At 37.4% G+C, this 21,218-nt stretch overlaps 1 protein-coding gene and 1 non-coding gene across 7 annotated transcripts in view; both read right to left on the bottom strand.

Moving 5' to 3' along the window:
• Nucleotides 1-21,218, bottom strand: part of SLC44A5 (solute carrier family 44 member 5) — a 316,204-nt gene that overhangs the window by 242,039 nt on the left and 52,947 nt on the right. For 4 of the 6 annotated variants that reach the window (XM_070486609.1, XM_044749425.2, XM_070486607.1 and 1 more), the window contains exons 1-2: nucleotides 18,511-18,587; nucleotides 16,113-16,166 (exon numbers count right to left, since the gene is read on the bottom strand). The exons of the other annotated variants lie outside the window; for them this stretch is intronic. In XM_070486609.1, coding sequence (XP_070342710.1) covers nucleotides 16,113-16,166; nucleotides 18,511-18,523 — 67 coding nt within the window. In that variant the 5' untranslated portion in view covers nucleotides 18,524-18,587. Of the gene's footprint in view, nucleotides 1-16,112; nucleotides 16,167-18,510; nucleotides 18,588-21,218 lie in introns of those variants that run through there. 6 annotated transcript variants of the gene reach the window in all.
• LOC123277769 (U6 spliceosomal RNA) lies at nucleotides 15,127-15,232 on the bottom strand. Its single transcript, XR_006514985.1, has one exon. It is a non-coding gene; the product is annotated as a U6 spliceosomal RNA (small nuclear RNA).

The following is a 21,218-nucleotide window of genomic DNA, read 5'->3' on the forward strand; positions in this document are numbered from 1 at the left end:
ATCAAAGCAGCATAGTACAGGCAGGAAAACAGACACACAGATCACTGGAACAGAGTTGAGAGTCCAGAAATAAAACTGCACATGTATGGACTACTAATCTTCAACAAAGGAGCCAAGAATATACAATGGAGAAAGGAAAATCTCTTTAATAAATGGTGTTGAGAAAACTAGACAGCCACATTCAAAAGAATGAAGCAGAGCATTATCTCACACTTACACAAAAATTAACTCGAAATGGATTGAAGACTTGAACGTAAGATCTGAAACTATAAAACTCCTAGGAGAAAACATAGGCAGTACACTCTTTGACATTGGTCTTAGCAGTATGTTTTTGAATATCATATTTTATCAGGCAAGGGAAACAAAAGAAAGAATAAACAAATGGGACTACATCAAACCATAAAGCTTCTGCATGGCAAAGGAGACCACCAACAAAACAAAAAGACAACCTAACAATTGGAAGAAGATATTTGCAAATCATATATCCAATAAGAGGTCAATTTCCAAAATATGTAAAGAACTCATACAACTCCACGACAGAAAAAACACCCTGGTCAAAAGATGGGCAGAGAAATTTATGATAAAAAAAAAACTCTCAACAAAATGGGTATTGAAGGAAATTACCTCAACATAATAAAAGTCCATATGTGGCAAACTCACAGCCAACATCATACTTAATGGTGAAAAACTGAAAGCCATCCCTCTGAGAACAAGAACAAGACAAGGGTGCCCACTCTTGACACTCCTATTCAACATAGTACTGGAGGTATTGGCCACAGCAATTAGGCAAGAAAAAGAAATAAAAGGAATCCAAATCAGAAAGGAGGAAGTGAAACTTTCACTATTAGCAGATGATATGATTCTATATATAGAAAACCCTAAAGAATCCACAGAAAACTACTAGAAATAATCAACAACTAAAGCAAAGTTGCAGGGTACAAAATCAATTTTAAAAAATCAGTTGCATTCCTATTCACTAACAATGAACTAGCAGAAAAAGAAATCAAGAATACAATCCCATTTACAATTGCAACAAAAAGAATAAAACACCTAGCAATAAATTTAATCAAAGAGGTGAAAGACCTGTACACTGAAAACTATAAGTCATTACTGAAAGAAATTGAGGAAAACATAAAGAAATGGAAAGATATTCCATGTTCATGGGTCAGAAGAACAAACATAGTCCATACTGCTTAAGGTAATATACAGAGTCAATGCAATCCCCATCAGAATACCAATGACATTCTTCACAGAAATAGAACAAAGAATCAAAAAATTTATACAGAACAATAAAAGACCCCAAATAGCCAAAGGAATCCTGAGAAAAAAGAACAAAGCTGGAGGCATCACAATCCCTGACTTCAAAACATTCTACAAAGCTATAGTAATCAAAACAGCATGGTACTACTGGCATAAAAACAGAGAAACAGATCAATGGATCGGAATTCAAAGCCCAGAACTAAAACCGTACATCTATGGACAGTTAATCTTTGACAAAGGAGCCAAGAACATACAATGGAGAAAGGAAAGTCTCTTCAATAAATGGTCTTAGGAAAACTGGACAGCTACATGCAAAAGAATGAAAGTAGACCGTTATCTTGCACCATACACAAAAATTAACTCCAAATGGATTAAAGATTTGAACGTAAGAACTGAAACCATAAAAATCCTAAAAGAAAACACAGGCAGTACATTCTTTGACATTGGTCTTAGCCACATCTTTTTGAATATCATGTCTTCTCAGGCAAGGGAAACAAAAGAAAAATTTAACAAATGGGACAACGTCAGACTAAAAAGCTTCTACAGAGCAAAGGAAACCATCAACAAAAGGGAAAGACTACCCACTAACTGGGGCAAAATATTTGCAAATCATTTATCAGACAAAGGGTTCATATCCAAAGTATATAAAGAACTCACACAACTCAACAAGAAAAAAACCCAAACAACCCAATCAAAAAATTAGCAGAGGATATGAACAGACATTTTTCAAAGGAAGATATACAGTTGGCAAACAGGCACATGAAAAGATGCTCAACATCACTAACCATTAAAGAAATGCAAATCAAAACTACAACAGGAAAACACCTCATGCCTGTCAGAATGTCAGAATTACCAAGACCAAAAACAACAAATGTTGGAGAGGATGTGGAGAAAAGTGAAGACTCATACACTGCTGGTGGGAATGCTAACTGGTGCAGCCACTATGAAAAACAGTATAGAGATGCCTCAAAAAAACTAAAAATAGAACTACCATATGACCCAGCTATCCCACTGCTGGGTATCTACCCAAACAACTTGAAATCAACAATCCAAAGTAACATATGTACCTCTATGTTCATTGCAGCACTATTCACAATAGCCAAGACATGGAAACAATCCAAGTGCCCATCGACCAATGATTGGATAAAGATGATGTGGTGTATATATACAATGGAACACTACTCAGTCATAAGAAACAGAAAATCATCCCATTTGCAACAACATGGATGGACCTGGAAGGTATTATGCTAAGTGAAATAAGCCAGACTGAGAAAGACAAACACCATATGATTTCACTCATATGTGGAATATAAACAAACACATGGACAAAGAAAATAGTTCAGTGGTTACCAGGGGATGGGGAGTGCAGGGTGGGCACAGGGGGTGAAGGGGAGCACTTACGTGGTGACAGACAAGAAATAATGTACAACTGAAATTTCACAATGATGTGAACTATTACGAATCTCAATTTAAAAAAATAAAACAATAAAAATAAAATAAATTTAAAAAATTTTTTAAATGAGCAGAGGATATAAACAGACATTTTTACACAGAAGATATACAGATGACCAACAGGTACATTAAAAGTTGTTCAACAACACTAATCATTAGGAAATGCAAATCAAAACTATAACAGAATATCACCTCATACATGTCAGGATAGCTATTATTAAAAAGACAGGAAATAACAAGTGTTGGAGAGGATGTGGAGAAAAGGGAACCCTCATACACTGCCTGTGGGATATAAATTGGTGCAGCCACTATGGAAAACAGTATGGAGATTCCTCAAGAAATTAAAAATAGAAATACCGTATGATCCAGCTATTCTACTTGTGTGCATTTATTTGAGGAACACAAAAACACTAATTCGAAAAGATACATGCACCCGTATGTTCACTGCAGCATTATTCACAATAGCCAAGACTAGGAAGCAATCTAAGTGCCCAGTCAACAGATGAATGGATAAAGAAGATGTGGTGCACATATGTATACATACATACACACAATGGAATACTATTCAGCGATTAAAAAGATGAAATTTTGCCATTTGCAACAACATGGATGGACCATGAGGGTATTATGCTCAGCAAAATAAGTCTGACAGAGAAAGACAATTACTATATGATTTCACTCATAGGTGGAAGATAAACAAACACACACATAGTTACAGAGAACAGATCAGTAGTTAACAAAGAGCAAGGGGGTGGGGGTAAAGGAGCACACGTATACAGTGACAGATGGCTACCAGACTTTTGTGGAGAATACAATGCAGTCTATACAGCAGTCAAAATACAAAAAAAGTCAGATGTACATCGGAAATTTATATAATGCTATAAACTAAAGTTACCTCAATAAACAAAACATTCATATACTTTGGTCCGGTCACAGCACTTCACTTTTTGGAATTTACCCTCATGAAATAACAGGAAAGGCACCCAAAGATTTATGTAAGAGAAAACAGATTAGAAAATTAAAAACAGCAAATGGTCAATTATAGGTAGGGCAATTACAGGAAAGGTGACTATATAATTTGCCTTCCCAACTGGGATGTTGCTGGTGTTTTAATAATTTTGCCAGGACAATAGTCATAAATAAGGACTGCCTTGGACAAACCAGGATATATGGTCCCCTGGTTGTAAGGGAATAAGGAAATAAAGCATGCTACATCCTTATCATGGAATGGTATGCAGCCAGCAAAATAATTTTTAAAGAATATTTAACAACATAGTAAACCAATAATGATATAATATTAACTGTAAAAGGCTGGATATGAAATTTATGTATCAAATTTTATAATATATATCTTTATAGGCTTTGAAAGAAGAATGGAAAGCAATACATCAAGTTAACATTGGTTCCCTGGCTGTAAAGAATACAGCTGATATTCATGTTTTTCTCTATATTCAAAATTGCTTTAATAATTTTTAAAATTATGACCGTATCCTTCTTCTTTAGGAAAAAATAAAATTAAGTCCCAGTTGATCAGCAAAAGTTATCAAGATATTTAATTCTCTTAGATGTGATGACCGTATTGTAGTTATATGAAATATTTACAGTGAATATCATGGTATCTGCAATTATTTCCAAGGCATTCAGAAAAAAATATACCTACTTACAAATAGTTACACAAAGCAAATATGGTAAAATATGAACAATTTTTGAATCAACGTAACGAGTATGCATGTGTTCATATTGTGTTATTCTTTCAACTTTTCTGCATATTTGAAAAATTTTCAAATATAAAGTTAAGGAAAAAAACCAAAAATATTATATTTAAAGTGATATAATTATATTTGAAGTAACATAATTACATTTTAAGTAATATAATTAGTAATCCCAGAGCTGACCATTGTCTTTCCAGAACCAGATGTGTAACAGTTACATGGGATTGGAGAACCCACAACAGCCCTCTGCGGGGTCAGACTTCCTCATCCTCCACATGGCTTCAGACCAGCTCCTCACCTTCTACTTCCATGGATTCCCTCAGTTCCTGTCACATATTTCAATGGCCCTCCTGTTCACTCTCAGGTGCTACCACCATCTCTACCTACTCCATCTTTTGTGGTCCTTGAATCCCCAAGAATCAAGGGAATAGAGCATAGATCAATCAGCAACTAACTTCCTTACTGTGGCAGGACTCAGCATCGGTGCTCAGCTGATTGTAGAGCCTAAGCTGTTAACAAGTAACCTATGCCAGCTCCCAGGGTTAATTACTCTTTAGGAAAATACAGAGAATTGGGGAACCTCACCTGGCCTCTTCAAGCTAAGTCTCAGGGTACCTTTTCTCAGGCCCAGTCTTGCCCTTGTTTCTTTGCAGCTGCGCCCAGACCCACAGCCAACTCTCTTCTCCTAGTGATAATTACCACTATGCACGCTACGTCCCCAAGGCTCTCTTTTTTTTTTCCTGTCCTTGAAAATATGCATGAGGAAAATCTTTTATTGTTGTTCGTTTTGCATTAATGGGTCAATTTCTAATCACAATGGAGAAACAGACCTGGGGAAACAGGAAAATGGAACAAATGTAGAAAAATTAAACCAATCTTAATGTAATGGGCCCTCATCTAGTGTAGTAGGTTGAACTATATGACCTTGCAATATTCAATTGTTTTTGGCCTACAAAAACACTTTCATATGAAATTGTTTCTGAATCTTTTGAGTTGGTAATAGGAAACCTCTCGGCTTTTGCATCAGGCACTCCCATTCTTCGAATCCTACCTTTAACATGCAATTAAGAAAGAACAGTTGCTATCTCTTTGGAAAATTTGTAACTCCAAGGATGCTATGGACTGTAGGTTTGTGTCCTTCAAAGTTCATATGTTGAAACCTTATTCCTCGCTGTGACGATATTTGGAGATGGAGCCTTTAAGAGGTAATTAGGTCATGAGAATGGAGCCCTTGGGATGGAATTAGTCTGTCTGTCTGTCTGTCAGTCTCTCTCTTTCGTGTGAGGATACAGCTAGAAGTCAGCTGTCTACAAGAAGCCAAGAAACAGTCTACCAACAAATCTCAGACTTCCCAGCCTCCAGAACTGGAAGAAATAAATTTTTGTTCTTTAAGCCACCCAGTCTATGGTATTTTTGTTCTAGTAGCCCAAACTGATTAAGACAAAGGATTTCCAGAGTAAGCAATCCTCATTCCTCCAAATCTCTACTTCACACAAGAAGAAGCACATTTCCTAAAGAAAAGTTTACTAGGTTGGAAAGTTCTTTTGCTGGGACTTCTATACGTCCTGCTGATGCTTTCCTTTGCTTTAACTTGCCAGATGTGTCATACTCTGATACATAGATGGAAAGCCAAGAAAGCATTACAAATGGCCTACATTGGGTAACTCGGGAACAAAATATACAAATCAACATGATGCTTTTTAAAAAGGATTTCTATACCTAAGAATGAATTATTGGCCTTGGACAGCACTAATCCCGGGAGAAAGAATATCTGGTCCTCCATAAGAATTTCAGATTTCTCAATTTCTTTACCATTTATTGATTGGCAACATTTCCCAGAAACAATTTTACTTCTCTCATTTTAAATTCATTCCTCTTTTTAGCAAGACTGAGCTTTTTCAAAGCACTGAGGCAAAGAATTCATTTAATTTTACTTTTTTAATCAATGCCTAGAAGACCTTCTCAGTCAGTGGATTACCCTTGCTATCCATTAGACACCTTTCCAGGCTGTTCACTGACCTTTTGTGCCCCATGTAATATTGCAGCACTTTCAGTTAGTCTTACTTGAAATGTTTTTGTCATTTTCCACCTTTGCTCTTTCTGTCATTTTTAAACTCTGAACTTCACTCTGTAATTTCTCAGTTTCTCTTTTGAACTTGACATGTAGAATGTGCGTTTTGTGCCCTTAATTATTTTTTGCACTTTGGGGTTGTTCCATGTTGGTCTTTTCTTATCCTATTATATTGATTGCTGTACGGCAAGCCTCCTCCCCTCTGAGACCATTGTTTGTCTTTAAACTATTTTCTTTCTTTCCAGTGTTGAGAACCTTAATTTTTCTCTACCAGACCTTTCCAGGAAATCTCAGGCTATCCATAGTTGTGACAACCAAGACCTGTTCACTAGAGTCGTAATTGCTTCCCTCTCAACCTTAACTCTCTATACCCAAATTTGTAAAAGAAACCACAATGACAAAAGGTGGAAAAGACATATATGTCGAGAGCATAAAAGACATTTGTAGGAGAATATTTAGTAAGCAAGAAAGACCCAATAATTTACAAAGATATGAGAAAGAGGAAATAAGAATGGCTTCTTGAAGAATTATAAAATGGGAAATATTAAGTTAAAGAATGATAGAAACACTTCAATCTTATAAAAATAAGAGTAAAAAACTTTAATGCCTAATGTGCCAGATACCAAAGCACCAACTATTAAGAATGCCATCCTTTGTCAAATACAGGCTACCAACTTCTCATGTGTAAACTTCTGCAACAGTCTCCCCATTGGTCTCATTCTCTCCAGTATTATCTCCCTCCAACCCATTCTCCAGGATGCCTCCAGAGTCATCATCTTACGATGCATATCTAGTCATTGCTCTGCTGGAAAACCTTTCAATGGCTCTCTTTTCCATCTAGAATAAAGCCCAAATGCTTACAAAACCCTACACATCTGGCCTCTGTTTACTTTTCTAGCCTCATTTCTAGCCATTTCTCCTTCTTTCCAAGATCCGTATGCTCCAAACAAAACATTCTTTATGATCCTCCTCTGGGCTTTTATATATGCCCCTTCCCCAGCTCCTCTTGGTCTGTCCAACGCCTATCCATGCTGCATGTAGACGCTTCTTCTTACCTGACTCCCTAGCTGAAAGTTAAGTACCTCACTCCTGTATACCACCATGGTTCACCGTATTTCTCCTATCACAGTACATAATAAGTTATAATGCCACGTTTACTTATCTGCATCCCATTCTAGTCAACAAGCAATATGACGGCAATGACAATGTTTATTGTTTTTGCCCTGGTGTTCTAGCACCCAGCACAGAAGCCAGCACCTGATGATATTTGATAAATACTTTACTGAATGGGTGTTGCACAAATATTTAGGTGATGGGATCGTCTAGTAACCCAAGGCTTAATTTGAATCTCTAGCTCCAATCCTTGTTGAGAATCTTTCTAGAATAAGTATTGGCAACCCTTAGCATGTATTTAAAATGAGGCTCATTGGTATGTTACCTTTGGTATGTGGGATAATTGCTGCCTCTATTATCTCTTCCCTACTGACCACGAGGGCTTGTAGTTGGTACAAGCTGGCCATGCTGTCCAAAACTCAGCAGCTGGTGCTCTCAGAGCACCCACCAAGCCCTCTGAGCCTGTTCAGAGATAGTCACTCAGTTACCACAATCTCTCATCTCCCACTCCGCTAGACACTCAGGGTTGCCTAGTAAACTGCATCTCCCACCACTGTTAGCCTGACAATAGGACAGACCAAGCATTTTAGCACTCCTTCTAAGGACTGTCAACCTCCATACATTCTGTAATGAATCAGTCTACTTTCCTGTCTTAGTAAATCTAGTAAAATAAGAAAAATTGAATATCTTTGGGATGACTTAGCAGTTTATAAGATCTCAGGATCATCATTTTAGTCATTGCATTCTGGGAACTGAAGAGTTTGGAGATGGAAAAAAGTAGGTTGAAATTGTATTAATCCCCTCTGGAAGTTTTTTAAATCAAAGACTACTTAATTCGATATATTCTACATGATTTTTCAAATTTTGTTCGCTTCTTTTCAAAATTTCTCCTGAAAGTATAGGATATTCTATCAACGAAGGGTATAATAAAAAGAAACTGAATTGAATCAGATTTTAAATGTTTACATATTCAAGTTTACCCATTAAAGTAACATCAAATTTTTCAAGAGAAAAATTCCTAAGAAAAATCATGCTGATGTCATAAGTAGAAATAACAGCACTTCCTTGATTTTGCAGGAAATGACATTTTTTAAATGTCAAGAAAAAGGAATAAAAATAAAGCCTTTGAGCACTTGAAGGGACTGATCCAACGCAAAAATACTTTCCATTGGCTTATTAACAGAAAACACAAAATTGAAACTGATGTGGCTTACTGGCAAAAGTAAGGGTATCCTTGAGGAATTATTGTCATTCCCTTGACTACTAGGAGTACTAAGTATTCTGCTAGCAAAAAAGTAAAGTGAAAGTTCATGTCAAGGACACATGAAAGTAAAACGAAGTGCCCCAAATCTTGGTAATTTATTGGTGAGTATAATTTAAAATCAAACACTTTCTGAGTTGTAGAATGTAATCTAATCAACCTGTCAGGGTTAAAATGGGCCATGAATTTTCAAAAAGGGCATCGATGGAAATAAAATGTAAAAAAGCCATTTTGGACTGTCCTAAGTCTAAAACAACCCTCGTTCCCAAATGTATCTGTTCATTTGCTTTTTATTTTTGAGTATAAATTTGCCAACAGATGTTGTATGTCATAATTGTCAATCAAACTTCCATGTTTCTTCTTTGCTCACCCAGTAATTGCTCTCAGTCATACCTCCTGATTTCACTCCCACCACAAACTACTTTGATATGTTACCATTGACCCTAACATTTTCCAGTATCTCCTCCTCATTTCCATCAGACACCATAACCAGCAACTAATTCTTGAATGTTTTTCTCAGACCAGCACTGACAGAACCCACAGACCTATCCTATGACCCTATCCAAATAGGCCTCAGCCAATGAAAGTGAGTCAGAAGTGAAATCGCATACCCGGAGCAGTGATGGAAAGGTTGGCCATTTGAGCAGATAAGTAATGGATACTAAATTTAGGAAGTAGAAGATGGTTTCCTGCCCAGAGGCTAGAATATCTTATGAGTCTGGAACCTAATAATCACAAAAGCCCATTACAGCTGTACCAAGATGTGCTCCACAAAACAGTAACAGAGGAAGATGCTCCCCAAACCGGCCTCCTGTAGAGCCTTACTACTCAAAATATGATAAAGATATGACCATATGATCAATAAGTGTAGGAGCAGCTACACAATACAGTCTTTCCCTCAGAGACTCAGAAAGTGCATTAGCATATTAAAAGATAAAAGAACTCTGCTGTAAAGAAAACTCTATAGCTTTGTTTAAACTGGTATTTGCCAAAACTTTTTGACTTTTTGAACACTTGTTAAGATCCCAGAGAACTGATATCCCAAGGAATTGGCTTAAGGAAACATTGACCTGCTCAGCCATTCATATTTGCTGCTTCTTCTGGATCCACTGGGCTATCCCATTACCCCAGGCATTGCTCACAGTACTTCTTAAACTTCTATGTGCATATAAACAGCTGGGGATTTTGTAAAAATGTAGCTTCTGATTCAGCAGGTCTGAGGTGGGACCTGGGAGTCTGCATTTCTAACAAGGCTCCAGGTAAGGCTGACATTGCTGGCATCCACCATATTTTGAGGAGCAAGGCTCTAGAGGAATATTGCAGTAGGAAGATCATCACATCTCCAATCTCTTTATCTTCCCTGCCTAATTATGAATCCCCTGCTAAAATATTACTTTCATTATGTCACTTTGCTGGTCAAAAACTTTCAGTGGTTCCCTATTCCCTTCGACATTAGTCACTCAACAATAGATGTTTACTGAACCTTTATTGTGTGGTGAAGAGATTAAGACAGCCACTGACCTTATATAGTAGAGAACCAAGTGGATGAGTAAGAAACAATGCACAGAATGCTAGGAGCCAAAAGAAGAGGCGAACAGCCAATTTCCTGAGACTTCAGTTTCCTCTTTTACAAAATGAGGATTAAACTAGATCACTGCTATTTAATCCTCCAAGTGCACTGCAGCCACTGATACCAAGCTGAAGCAGAGTCTCAGCCCAGACCAATGAAATGCAGACTCTCAGTACCGCCTGCAGGAGCGCATGGGAAGTTCTTAAAAGCTCTCCAGGTGACTCTAACGTGCAGCCAAGTTTCAGAACCATTGGGCTAACCAATGATTCCCAAAGTGCTGCCCAAACCATCAATATCAGCATCACCTGGAAGCTTGTTAGAATGCACATTGTCAGGCCTCACCCCAGACCTACTGAATCCAAAACTCAGGGGGCAGGGTCTAGAAATCTGGTTTTAATCAGCTCTCCAGGTGATTCTGATACACTTTGAAAACCACTGGATTAGACAATCAGTAAATTTCCCTCCAGCCTATTCTCATAGAGTTGTTATGAAAATTAAATGATTTCGTATATGCAATTCACGTGGCAGAGTGCCTGAGCTGTGGTATTTCAGGTTGTTACTCAGTCATTACCCTCCTGGCAAGGACTTCCTGGCCACTCTATCCAAAGTTGCACCCTACCCCTACCATTCCTTTGTCCCCTCCTCTGGTTTATTTTTCTCCTTTGCAGTTATCGCTCTCTAACATACTGCATATTTCACTTATTGCTTTGTTTATTATCTGTCTTACCCTTCTAGGGTGTAAGCTCTAAAAAATTAAAGATTTTTGTCTGTTTCTCTAAGAGCTGTATCCTCAGTGTCTAGTACAGGGTCTGGCACATTGGAGGTACTCAAAAAATATTAGTGGGATAAATGAGTGAATAAATGTCAACTATTATTAATATTCATATTATTAGCAATCCAAATTTTCCCTTATTGAGAATCAACAGCTTATACTTCCTGTTTATTGTTCCAAATTGTGCTTATGTCTTATTCCATGCTTTATTCAAATTCTGTCCCAAACTAACAGTCCCTTTCTATCTAATTTCAGCTCATTTTAGACCCTGCTTAAGGCCTACCCCTTCCTTTAATACTCCCTGATGACTCTAGCTCTCTAGCTCTCTGAACATCTACAGTGTTTACTGTCTATCCTATACAATTCAACACTTAATTGTCTTAATTAATTGTCAGTGGAATGAGCAACTTCTAAGAAATTTACTGAAAGGGCTTCATCCTTCATGCAACAAGAATTCATGAAAAATTAGAGAGGAAGGTGGCCCCAATGGAATCATGGGAAAACTTACCATTAATTAATTAGCCACTTATTCCTCAAATAACAAAAATAATGCTCTACGTTTTACAAGGCACTTTTATAGACATCAGCCTAGTTTTGACTGGATGATCTCAAAGACTATGTCTCCTTGGTCTCAAATTTTCAAAACATCTTCAAGTAAAGTATGAAGAGGCCATTTCTTGAAGTGACGAATTAAAAATAAATCATGAAAGTCATAATAGAAGTCATAATAGAACCCAAGAAGTTGTCAGATTCAGGGATGGCAAATTAGAGGCTTTCTTGCCCCTAGTCCTCTTGCTAACTGGGCCTGGAAGAGGCTCACCATCATCCCCAAGGCAGCCCTCTCAGCAGACATTATCAATTGATCAGAGCTGGAAGACAAGGGGACATCCATTTGCTACCCTAACCTAGTCTAACCAACTTCGCTCTAAAAGCAAAGGAAATGGATACCAAGAAATTTAAAGTGACTTGCCTAGGCACATACAGGGTAGCAGACCAAGACCAGAACCAGCCTCCTGACTCCTCGTCCAGGACTCTCTCCACTGCCCCTCCTAATTCATTTCTGAAATTTGGTATTTAAATTTCTATCCTAAAGCAATCAAAACACAAAAAGAAAACCTTTAACAGAGAGTTTTCACATTAATGCTCATGAATATAACATTGAAATGAAAATGACAGCTTAGAGTCGAGTGATAGACAGAGTCGGTTAGTCTGTTATTTATCAGCTGGGTTTATTTACCTAAGCCTAGAATGTGTCATGACTGGAAATAGACAAAACAGATGATTTTAATTCTACTGTCTCAGAAAAAGAAAAAGGAAACAGTCTTCATTAATAGGATCTGGGCTTAAATCCAGCCCTGAAATAACTTATACTACTGAATCAACTTTTTAAAGGTGACCTTTCATTCATTAATGGCAAAGCATTATTTTAAATATAGCTTAATCACTAAATTTAAATTATAGGAAAATGTACATATTTGAAGGAATATAAAAAAAGAGACGCGGGAGAGAAATAAACCTCTGTTTTAAAATAAATAACGACCATTTCCTCACCATGGAAATTATGCCCAAGTTTTACAATTATAATTTTCCAAAGCCTCTCTCTAAAGCAGTTTCCCACATATTACAATCACCTTTGCAATTCAGTTGGAATGAAACTTACTTGTCAAATTTTACCTAGCCAAGTGATAATTCTGTCTTGATTAACTCCCATTTTTAGGCATACTACAATTGGAGCTGCTTTTTTGGAAGAAATCAGCATCTAACATAGTTAGAAATTGCCTCCAGCACTGTCTGCATTACCCAAGGAAACCAGGATGACAACTGGCAGTTCTGTCACTTCACAGAGTTAATCCATTTTAGCAACTATGTTACTTAGTTACAAGATACCAGCAGCTGGTCCCTAGCCTGTCCTTTCACTCTAAGAAGGTGAGCCTGACTCGTATTTGAGGGTAGCATGAGGGAAGTAGCAAACATACTGTCTCTTCTTTTCAGTATGCTTGCTGCCACCAAGTGGGGCTGGGGAGGGTGGATGTTCGTGAATTGAAACAGCCAGAAGCAGCTCAGGGCCTGCACTGCCCCTGCTCCACAGAAAAGGTTAGCCAGTTCAGGGGTTTTCCTAGGATCTGGATACACACAGGAACAATCCCAATGGGCCTCAGAAAACTCTAGCCACAAACTGATGCTTGCTAAAAGAGCCCCAGAAGGCTGGAGTGACTCTTAACTCAACCCCTTTTGTTGGTCGAGAGCCATGGTATTCCACAACTTGGGTCAAAACAAGAATGAAACCAAGAGCCCTGGTCAGACCCCATCATGCTAGCGCAGGCACCGAGCATTTAGGCAGACAAGGTGGCCAAGACAAATCTTGACTTTTAGAAAGTGGACCAGTAGCTCCTGAAGAATGTCTGTGAACCACGGGAGCACTGTGCTCTCGGGCTTAGTCATTCTGAAAATTCAGAGATCACTTCCCCAGCATCACATTGTTGAATCATTTTTTCAATCAACCCATTTACTCATCTGGAAAGGGGGACAAGTACCCGAACTCACTTAGCAGAAATATTTTTAGTTGGCATCAAAGAAACCATTCACAATTATGAAAAATTCCTTAAAACACTACTATTCACATAATAAAAACCAAAATTCCTGAAAACTCACTGTGTGCTGGCTACTCCAACACAGTAAGGAGAGGATACATTTGAGAGTTGGAAAGATTTGATTCGCAATCAGTCGTGTCACTTCTTAGCTCCGTGACCATGAGCAAATTATTATCTTTGAGCCCAAGGTTTTTCACTTGTAAAATAATCATAATAAAATGTATTTCACAATGTAATTCTGAGGATTACATGAGAAACATAGGAAAAGGCATAAAAATGTCTAACCCATGATAGAAACTAAATCAATATTAATTTCCTTCCCCCATTTCCATTTTTCTAGTAAAGAAAATATGCATGTTGAAATGCTTTTGAATGTTGTATATGGTTTAAAAAATTAAGTAACATGTCATTGTCTTTATCTATATAAGTGTAGTTTATATTGCTAATTTGAAGAAACTTCTATTTATCTTTGTGATTATACATAAAAATTTAAATGAATTATAACTCTATGCAGTCATCTAGTTAAAAAATTCAAATGGGTCCCATTATCTGGATCTCTTTTTCCAGAAATATATTGTAACTTTATTTCTCTTCTAAGCAAGCCCACTATGACAGAAAAGAAAGAGAGAAGATCTATCCCTCTTCAGTTAAATAATAGCAATATTTTATTGCTTCTTTTCCATGGAGTCCTCTTTTTTTGTCTTAGATAACATGCGTCTCTCAAAATATTTCTGGCTATCTGTCCTTCCAGAACCTGCTTATGGCCTCTAATATTGTAAATATAGCAAGACAGAGTTAGGAGCAAATACACACAGTCCTACAAAAAAGAGGAGAAAGGAACGTTTGATGCATCTAAGAGAGTAGGCAGCAACAGTCTTATGGCCAAGAATAACAGCAGGCTTGTCCATCTGTCCATCATTGAAGTGAGTTGTGCCCACTAGTTATCAACAGGAGGTGGCCATGTGGGCATCACACTAAAATAGAATTTCTGTCGTCAGGAAGACAAGATGAGGGGGGAAGAAAAGGATTAACTGTTTCAGCATCAATTTCTGGGTTAGCATCATATATACAAAGAATTGCTATAGGTTTCTTCCTCATAGACCATAAAGCTTTTATCCACTCGTTAAACGTTTTCTGGGTGCTTTTTAGAAGCCAGGCCATGTGCTACCCACTACGGATACAAAAGATAATTTCTTTCTTTTAGGAATTCTGTTTCTAATGAAAGAGATAGAGAAGTAAACAAATAATTATAACACAGTAAGATGACAGCTAACGTGTATACAGTATGCCATGGGAACCCAAACAAAGAAATAATTTACTATGTAAAAATATGGCAACTTTACAAATTCATGAGTCATTTTTGCACAGGCACTATGCTAATTTTCTCTGTAATAGTCCAGTGTTGTTATATGTGCTACAGGAGTGAGGCCAACCACAGAAGTGGAATAGAAAATTCAAGAACAAATAGATGGGTCTTATCAAATACATTTATCTTAGGGTATGGGAAAAAGTGTTGCTGTCTTTACCTTCATTTATTGCGGTCTTTTTTTAAGTGCGTGTACATGTTTAATTTTTATATGGTTTTTAGTCTTATTAACTCCATCTAAACATGTCAATTTCTATGTTCTATAGTAAGTTTGAGAATGTGACCATGGGACAAAATAGGCAGATGTAGATATGGATATAGCTGCAGGTGTTCATGTAGGTATAGACGTCGAGATAAGTGTAGAAATAGACAGCTTCTTGGCTTCAGGATTTATTAGTTATGACATATTTCTTAAATTTCACAATGAAACATTTTCTTTCAGGCAATTTCCTAACAGTAAGTGAACACAGGGCACAGCATTTATTGGCATTTAACAAAATTAAGATGCTAATACAAATAAATCCTCAGCAGCTTTAAGGCATAACATAAAGACTTCCTTTCAGTTGCAGAAATGAATAAGGAGTGAATTGATGCACTCCCATTTAAATGAAAGTAGTAGAAAGTCTGAGTAAACTGTCAGCTTGAAAATCCTATTTAAATGTTTACTGGCTTTGTTGCTAACACGCGCGCTTGGAAACACAAAATTTACCTCAGTTTCAGATGAAATGCATTATTCCTTTCCAAGGCAATGTTTGGTGCTAAATCATTTACCCAGGTCTCATCTGGGTTATCTCTAGTGTTGGGGTTCCTCTTTGTTGTCCCTGAAGCCATACATTGCCCTGGAGCTACATGCACAAAGCTACTGGTGTTCCCCTCCAGGAGCCCTCCCCTGGTCATAGGAGCCAATGACACATTCTGAGATGGAGCACAAGGTATTTGCTTACCTATGGTACTAGCACCAGGCTTGCCCAGCGTCCAGGATGACCATGAAGAACCCGCTGCAAAGAAAAACAGCCATCACTCTCCCTGCCTCCAGCTTGATGTCCTGTCCTGGTGGCCACCAAAACTGAAATGCTTTATCCCCTGACAAACTCAAGAGATCATAGTCACACTGTTACTATTACGCATCAATCTGACAAGACATGAAAGTCCTAACTTTTATCTCTAGTCCCTACTTCAGTCACATAATTAACCTTTTCCACATGCCAAATTTCATTTGTACCTTACTTATATATAACCTATCATCTCTAGGTAAGTAATTCCTGGTCACTGTTCTCAAGGTAATTCTCATATTACGACACCTAGCACAGCTTCACAGGTAATTTAATGTTTGCTGAATTTTTTGTATTGATATTGCTGGCACTGGTGGCGCTGCAGCTTGACTGTCCCACTCATACAGGTATACAAGTGTTGTCCTATGAATGGACAAGTTTCTATCAAGATCTATGCTATTTTCTATGACTTTTGTTACAGATTTATAATCATCACAGATTTTCATTTATTGCACATAAAAAAACCACAAAAAATTTGACTAAAAAATGAAAAGTAAATGTCCTTACAGAATGAGTCAAGTAATCATTCAAGACCACGGAGTCTGAGTTATAAACGCTGTAGAAAAAGTCACTCGTTAATTTAAGGTCAAAGGCCTGCAAGCTACTTGACATTAAATGGAAGCCAAGAGAAGCATCAATTAGTGGAAGTAAAAAAAAGTGGATACTACTGTTGAAGAAATGGTTTCTTTCTGATGGTGAAAGTTGTGATGTCTCTTCTACGTTATCTAATAGCCGATATTCAGAAAAGAGAGATAAATATTAAATGAGCAACATGGAAAAGAGCTCAGTGACACTCAACTTACGAGTGTACCGTGGTTCCAAGACTCCAGGAGCATGCCAGTTATGTCATTTTGAGAAATTATTTTCCCTTAAAGCACTGCTAGACGTGGTAGCAACGCCTTGCTCTCTGCTCACATAAGCCAATATAAACTACAATGTAGTTGAAGCACAGTAAGGCCCTGGTAACTCTAGCTCAGATACACTTCACCATTTGTAACACACCTCTGAATTTCAATTTGTGAACAAAATAAAAACCACTGTTTCTTTAGAACATACACACTACTTCTCAGGCATTGTGCCAATTTAATCCTTACTTCAGCCTGTGAGATCATTACTGTTATTCTCTATTATAGAGGAGCAAACTGTTATTCTCCTTCATAAAGTAATCTCCCCCAGGCATGAGTACATTAGTAACATTGTATATTTGCATAAAAGAAAATTATGCAAATTTTCCGTCCTTTAAGTCAGTCATTCCTAAGTTTTCGTATTTGAGAAACAATTGCAATGCACTCTCAGGGGGCGGAGACTCTGGATGCAGAATCCCCTGTAACACCTCGGGAGCAGCGGTCCCTGGCTGTGACGCCCACATGGCACAATGTATTTGCAGCCTTCAAGGAGCCCACGTAGATTTATCCACTCTTGGGTCCTTTTTTAAGAGTCTTATTAGACCTTTAGATCTTATTTTTAATAACCTTTTTAATCTTTTTAAAATACTCAGCCAAAGATCAAAGCTACTACTTAGCTTTAAGCTCCACATTCTGTACCTTCCATTTTAATTTGTACTTATGCAACATTTTACTTTTTTTATAGCAGGGAAAAGGTTTTTCCTTCATGAAGGAATAAAATTTGCCCTTAAAGAAAATAGTTTTCATTTTCATTAAAAATTTACTAAGTAACTACCTTCTCGAAAGTTAAAGGCTAACCCTAAAGGTGGTAAATCGATGGATAAGACCTGGTCTGTCACTGCCAGGGGCTTAAAACCTAATTTGGGGGACAGAAATAGTAGGAATCAGGGTCAAAATTTGAAGTGGAGCCTTATAGTCCCTCTCCCAGGAACAACTTCTGACACCACGTTGCTTCGAGCTCTGACTTCCCAATATGAAAAAGGAGGCTGAAAACAATAAAGCTCTAAGATAAACGTTCCAGTTCTGGTTCTAGCAATAACTAGAGTTGGAGGGGGTGATGCAGAGGAAAGGGAGCAGTTTCGGAATGGAGTTGTGTACGCACGGGGATGTGTTTTACCAGCGGCATCCCCTGCTTACCGGCCCTCCCCCAGAATCACCGCTGTGGGGAGCTCCCGCGTGTCGAGGGAGGATGCCGGCCATCTCAGAGGTCAGCAGACTGGAAGGGATGCAGAACCACAATGTCTAACATGCTACAGTTTTTCAGGTGCAGCTCCTAAGGCACCATAGTGTATATTCATTTCTCTATTTGTCCTTATTTAACATTGAACAAATAAGACTTCACACAAAAGTCCAGATCAAGAGAGACAATTCAAGTAGGTGATTACCTTGGCGACTCATTAAGATAAGAAGCTGTCTCTTCAGAAGGAGGCCTGAACGCGGCAAAACTGAGTTGCTTAGAAAGGCGTCTGTGATAAAAACAAGTATGAAGATGGTTATCTAAAGCAAATGACTTTAACTTGTTAAAAATACTTTTTGGGATTACTCCCATTACCTACTGTGATTTACGCTCCTGAGAAACCCAGAGAATTAGCCTCTCTTCCAACATAAAATACTACAGCTACCTACTCTCTCGAGAAGACGTCATTCTCCTCTTTACTACTAAAATAAAATCCTCAGTGCCACAGCCTCCTAAATCTATCTCAGTCCTTATTTTTATTATCTCCTCTCACACCGCACATCCAGCTGTAAAATGCATCCCTAACCAGTGGATGTCTCTATCCTGGTCTCCGCCCAGAGGCACCCTTTTTTCAGCATTACGTTTATGTTTAGCTGCCGCACCGACCAACGAATTAATTGCGATCTACGACATTTTTCTTTTGAGTTTAGCTTTCTTTGGGTCCTAATTTTAGAAAGAGGGTTTTTTTAATGATTAAATAACATATAACTCATTGTAAAAATTTGTTATAGACAAGTATTTTTAAAATGAAAGGGAAAAGCCACAATTATACCATGTAGAGATCACTACTACAATTTTATTTTTTCTATGTATGTTTTTTAACTTTTTAATTTGAAATAATTTTAGACTTACAGAAAAGTTGCAAAAATGGTACAGAGAGTCCCCGCACTCTCTTCACTCAGCTGCTCCTACATCTTCCATTCCTATGGTATAATTATCGAAATCTTTGCACATTTTGACAAGGTTGAAATCACACTTTTTGTTCACTGCTTCTTAAATTTAATATGACAGCATAAACATTTCTATTATTTAGAAGTTTTCAAAAACATCATTTTAATGTCTAAATAATGTCATCCTATGCAAATGCATATTTCATTGAACTATTTCCACATTGTTGGTCTCTCATTTAAAATGTGTATTAGTCATTTTTATTTCATCTTTTGTAAATTATTTATTCAGGCTCTTTGCCCATGTACTCGTGGGTGTCTGAATGTATGGCTTACAAATTTATGTAAAGCTTGCATATTAAGAACATTAAGCTTTTGACTCAAAGATTGAAAATATTTTTTATTAATGATTGCATTTTGATCATTTGTTTTCATTTTGATAATCAAAAACAGTTCTGCCATTTGAAAACAAATTATCTCTTTTAAAGTAGAAATTTGTAATTGAAAGACGTCTTCATAAAATAAGACTCTCGTCCCCTAACTCAGTGTTTCTCAAACTGAGACCCACTAATCACTAACATCGGAAGATGTGACTGTTGGGAATTATGGGAATTTCTTCCCTTAAAAATGGGTTTATATATTATTCAAATTTAACAAAAACTGAAATAGGTACAAAGGTGAAAGGGGTAATCCCAAGTTATAATAAGGTGCTATGTTATACAAAATAAAAACAGTTTATCAAAGGATCAATTTGTATTGTATGTTCTCTAGTGTTAATTATTTTATACTATTTTAATATCTTATAAATATTCATAACTAAACTAAAAACTAATTTCTTTTTTATTATTACAAATTGAAAATCAGAAAGCTATATTACACTTCAGCAATACCAAATTGCTTAAAAGTCGGCCCAAACAGCCCAAGCTTCCTTACATCTCCCACCTCTGTCCCACTGCTTCCTTTGCCCGGTGTCTCTCCTGCCCCATGCCGCACCCCCACCAGGCGGAAAGCTCCTGGGCCTCATTTCTGTTCCACCACACCACCTCTTCCTCCCCATATTGTCTTAGTTATCGCCTTCTCTGATAACTTCTTCTCTGTGTTTACTTTTCTGTCATATGTTAAATTTGTTTCTACAGGCGCCCCCTCCCCTACTGTCAGTAACCTGAGAACAGGAGACTCCAGCGCATAGCAAAGTTCCAGACATATAGTAAGAGCCCCACTAATGTTTATAAAATGAACTGAATTATCCATAAAAGGTGACAATCCTCTGGGAGAGTTATAAGAAACTCGACCTTGTTTTCTGAATTATGCTGATAAACAATACTGCAAGCTCTTCGGCCAGCTGGGCCATCAGTTCTGTCTCATGGGTCCACAGTGTCACTTTGGCACTGTCAAATGCTTTCTATTCAGTCACAGAAACTCAAGCAGAAAGGAACACCTTTCCTCAGGTAGAAGATTAAAAATCATTTATTTTTTCTTTAACTGTTCATGTTAAAATAATTTCAAACTTACGGGAAAGTAGGAAGGATAGAACAAAGAACTGTTGTATACCCTTCAACCAGATTCACCAGTTGTTATCATTCTGCCATATTTGATTTCTCTCTCTTACTACACACACACGCCCCCACCACAAAATAGTTTTCCTAAACCGTTTGAGAGTTATTTGCAGAATCATGCCTTTTCATCCCTAAATACTTCAGTGTTCATTTCCTGAGAACAAGAACATTCCTTTGTGTAGTCACAGCACATTTACCAAACCCAGGAATATAAAACTTAGGTGACGCTTTTATCTGATATATAGTCTATATTCCTTTTTCTCCAATGGCCTTTATAGATTATTTTCCCTCTGATCCAGATCAAAGATCACACATTACACGTATTTGGCATGTCTCATCAGTCCTCTTCGTCTGGAATAGTTCTTCATTCTTTGTTTTTCAAGGCATTGAAATTTTCCAAGAGTACCAGGGTA

The sequence above is a fragment of the Equus asinus genome, chromosome 16 (genome assembly GCF_041296235.1).
Source record: "Equus asinus isolate D_3611 breed Donkey chromosome 16, EquAss-T2T_v2, whole genome shotgun sequence".
Lineage (NCBI taxonomy): Eukaryota > Metazoa > Chordata > Mammalia > Perissodactyla > Equidae > Equus > Equus asinus.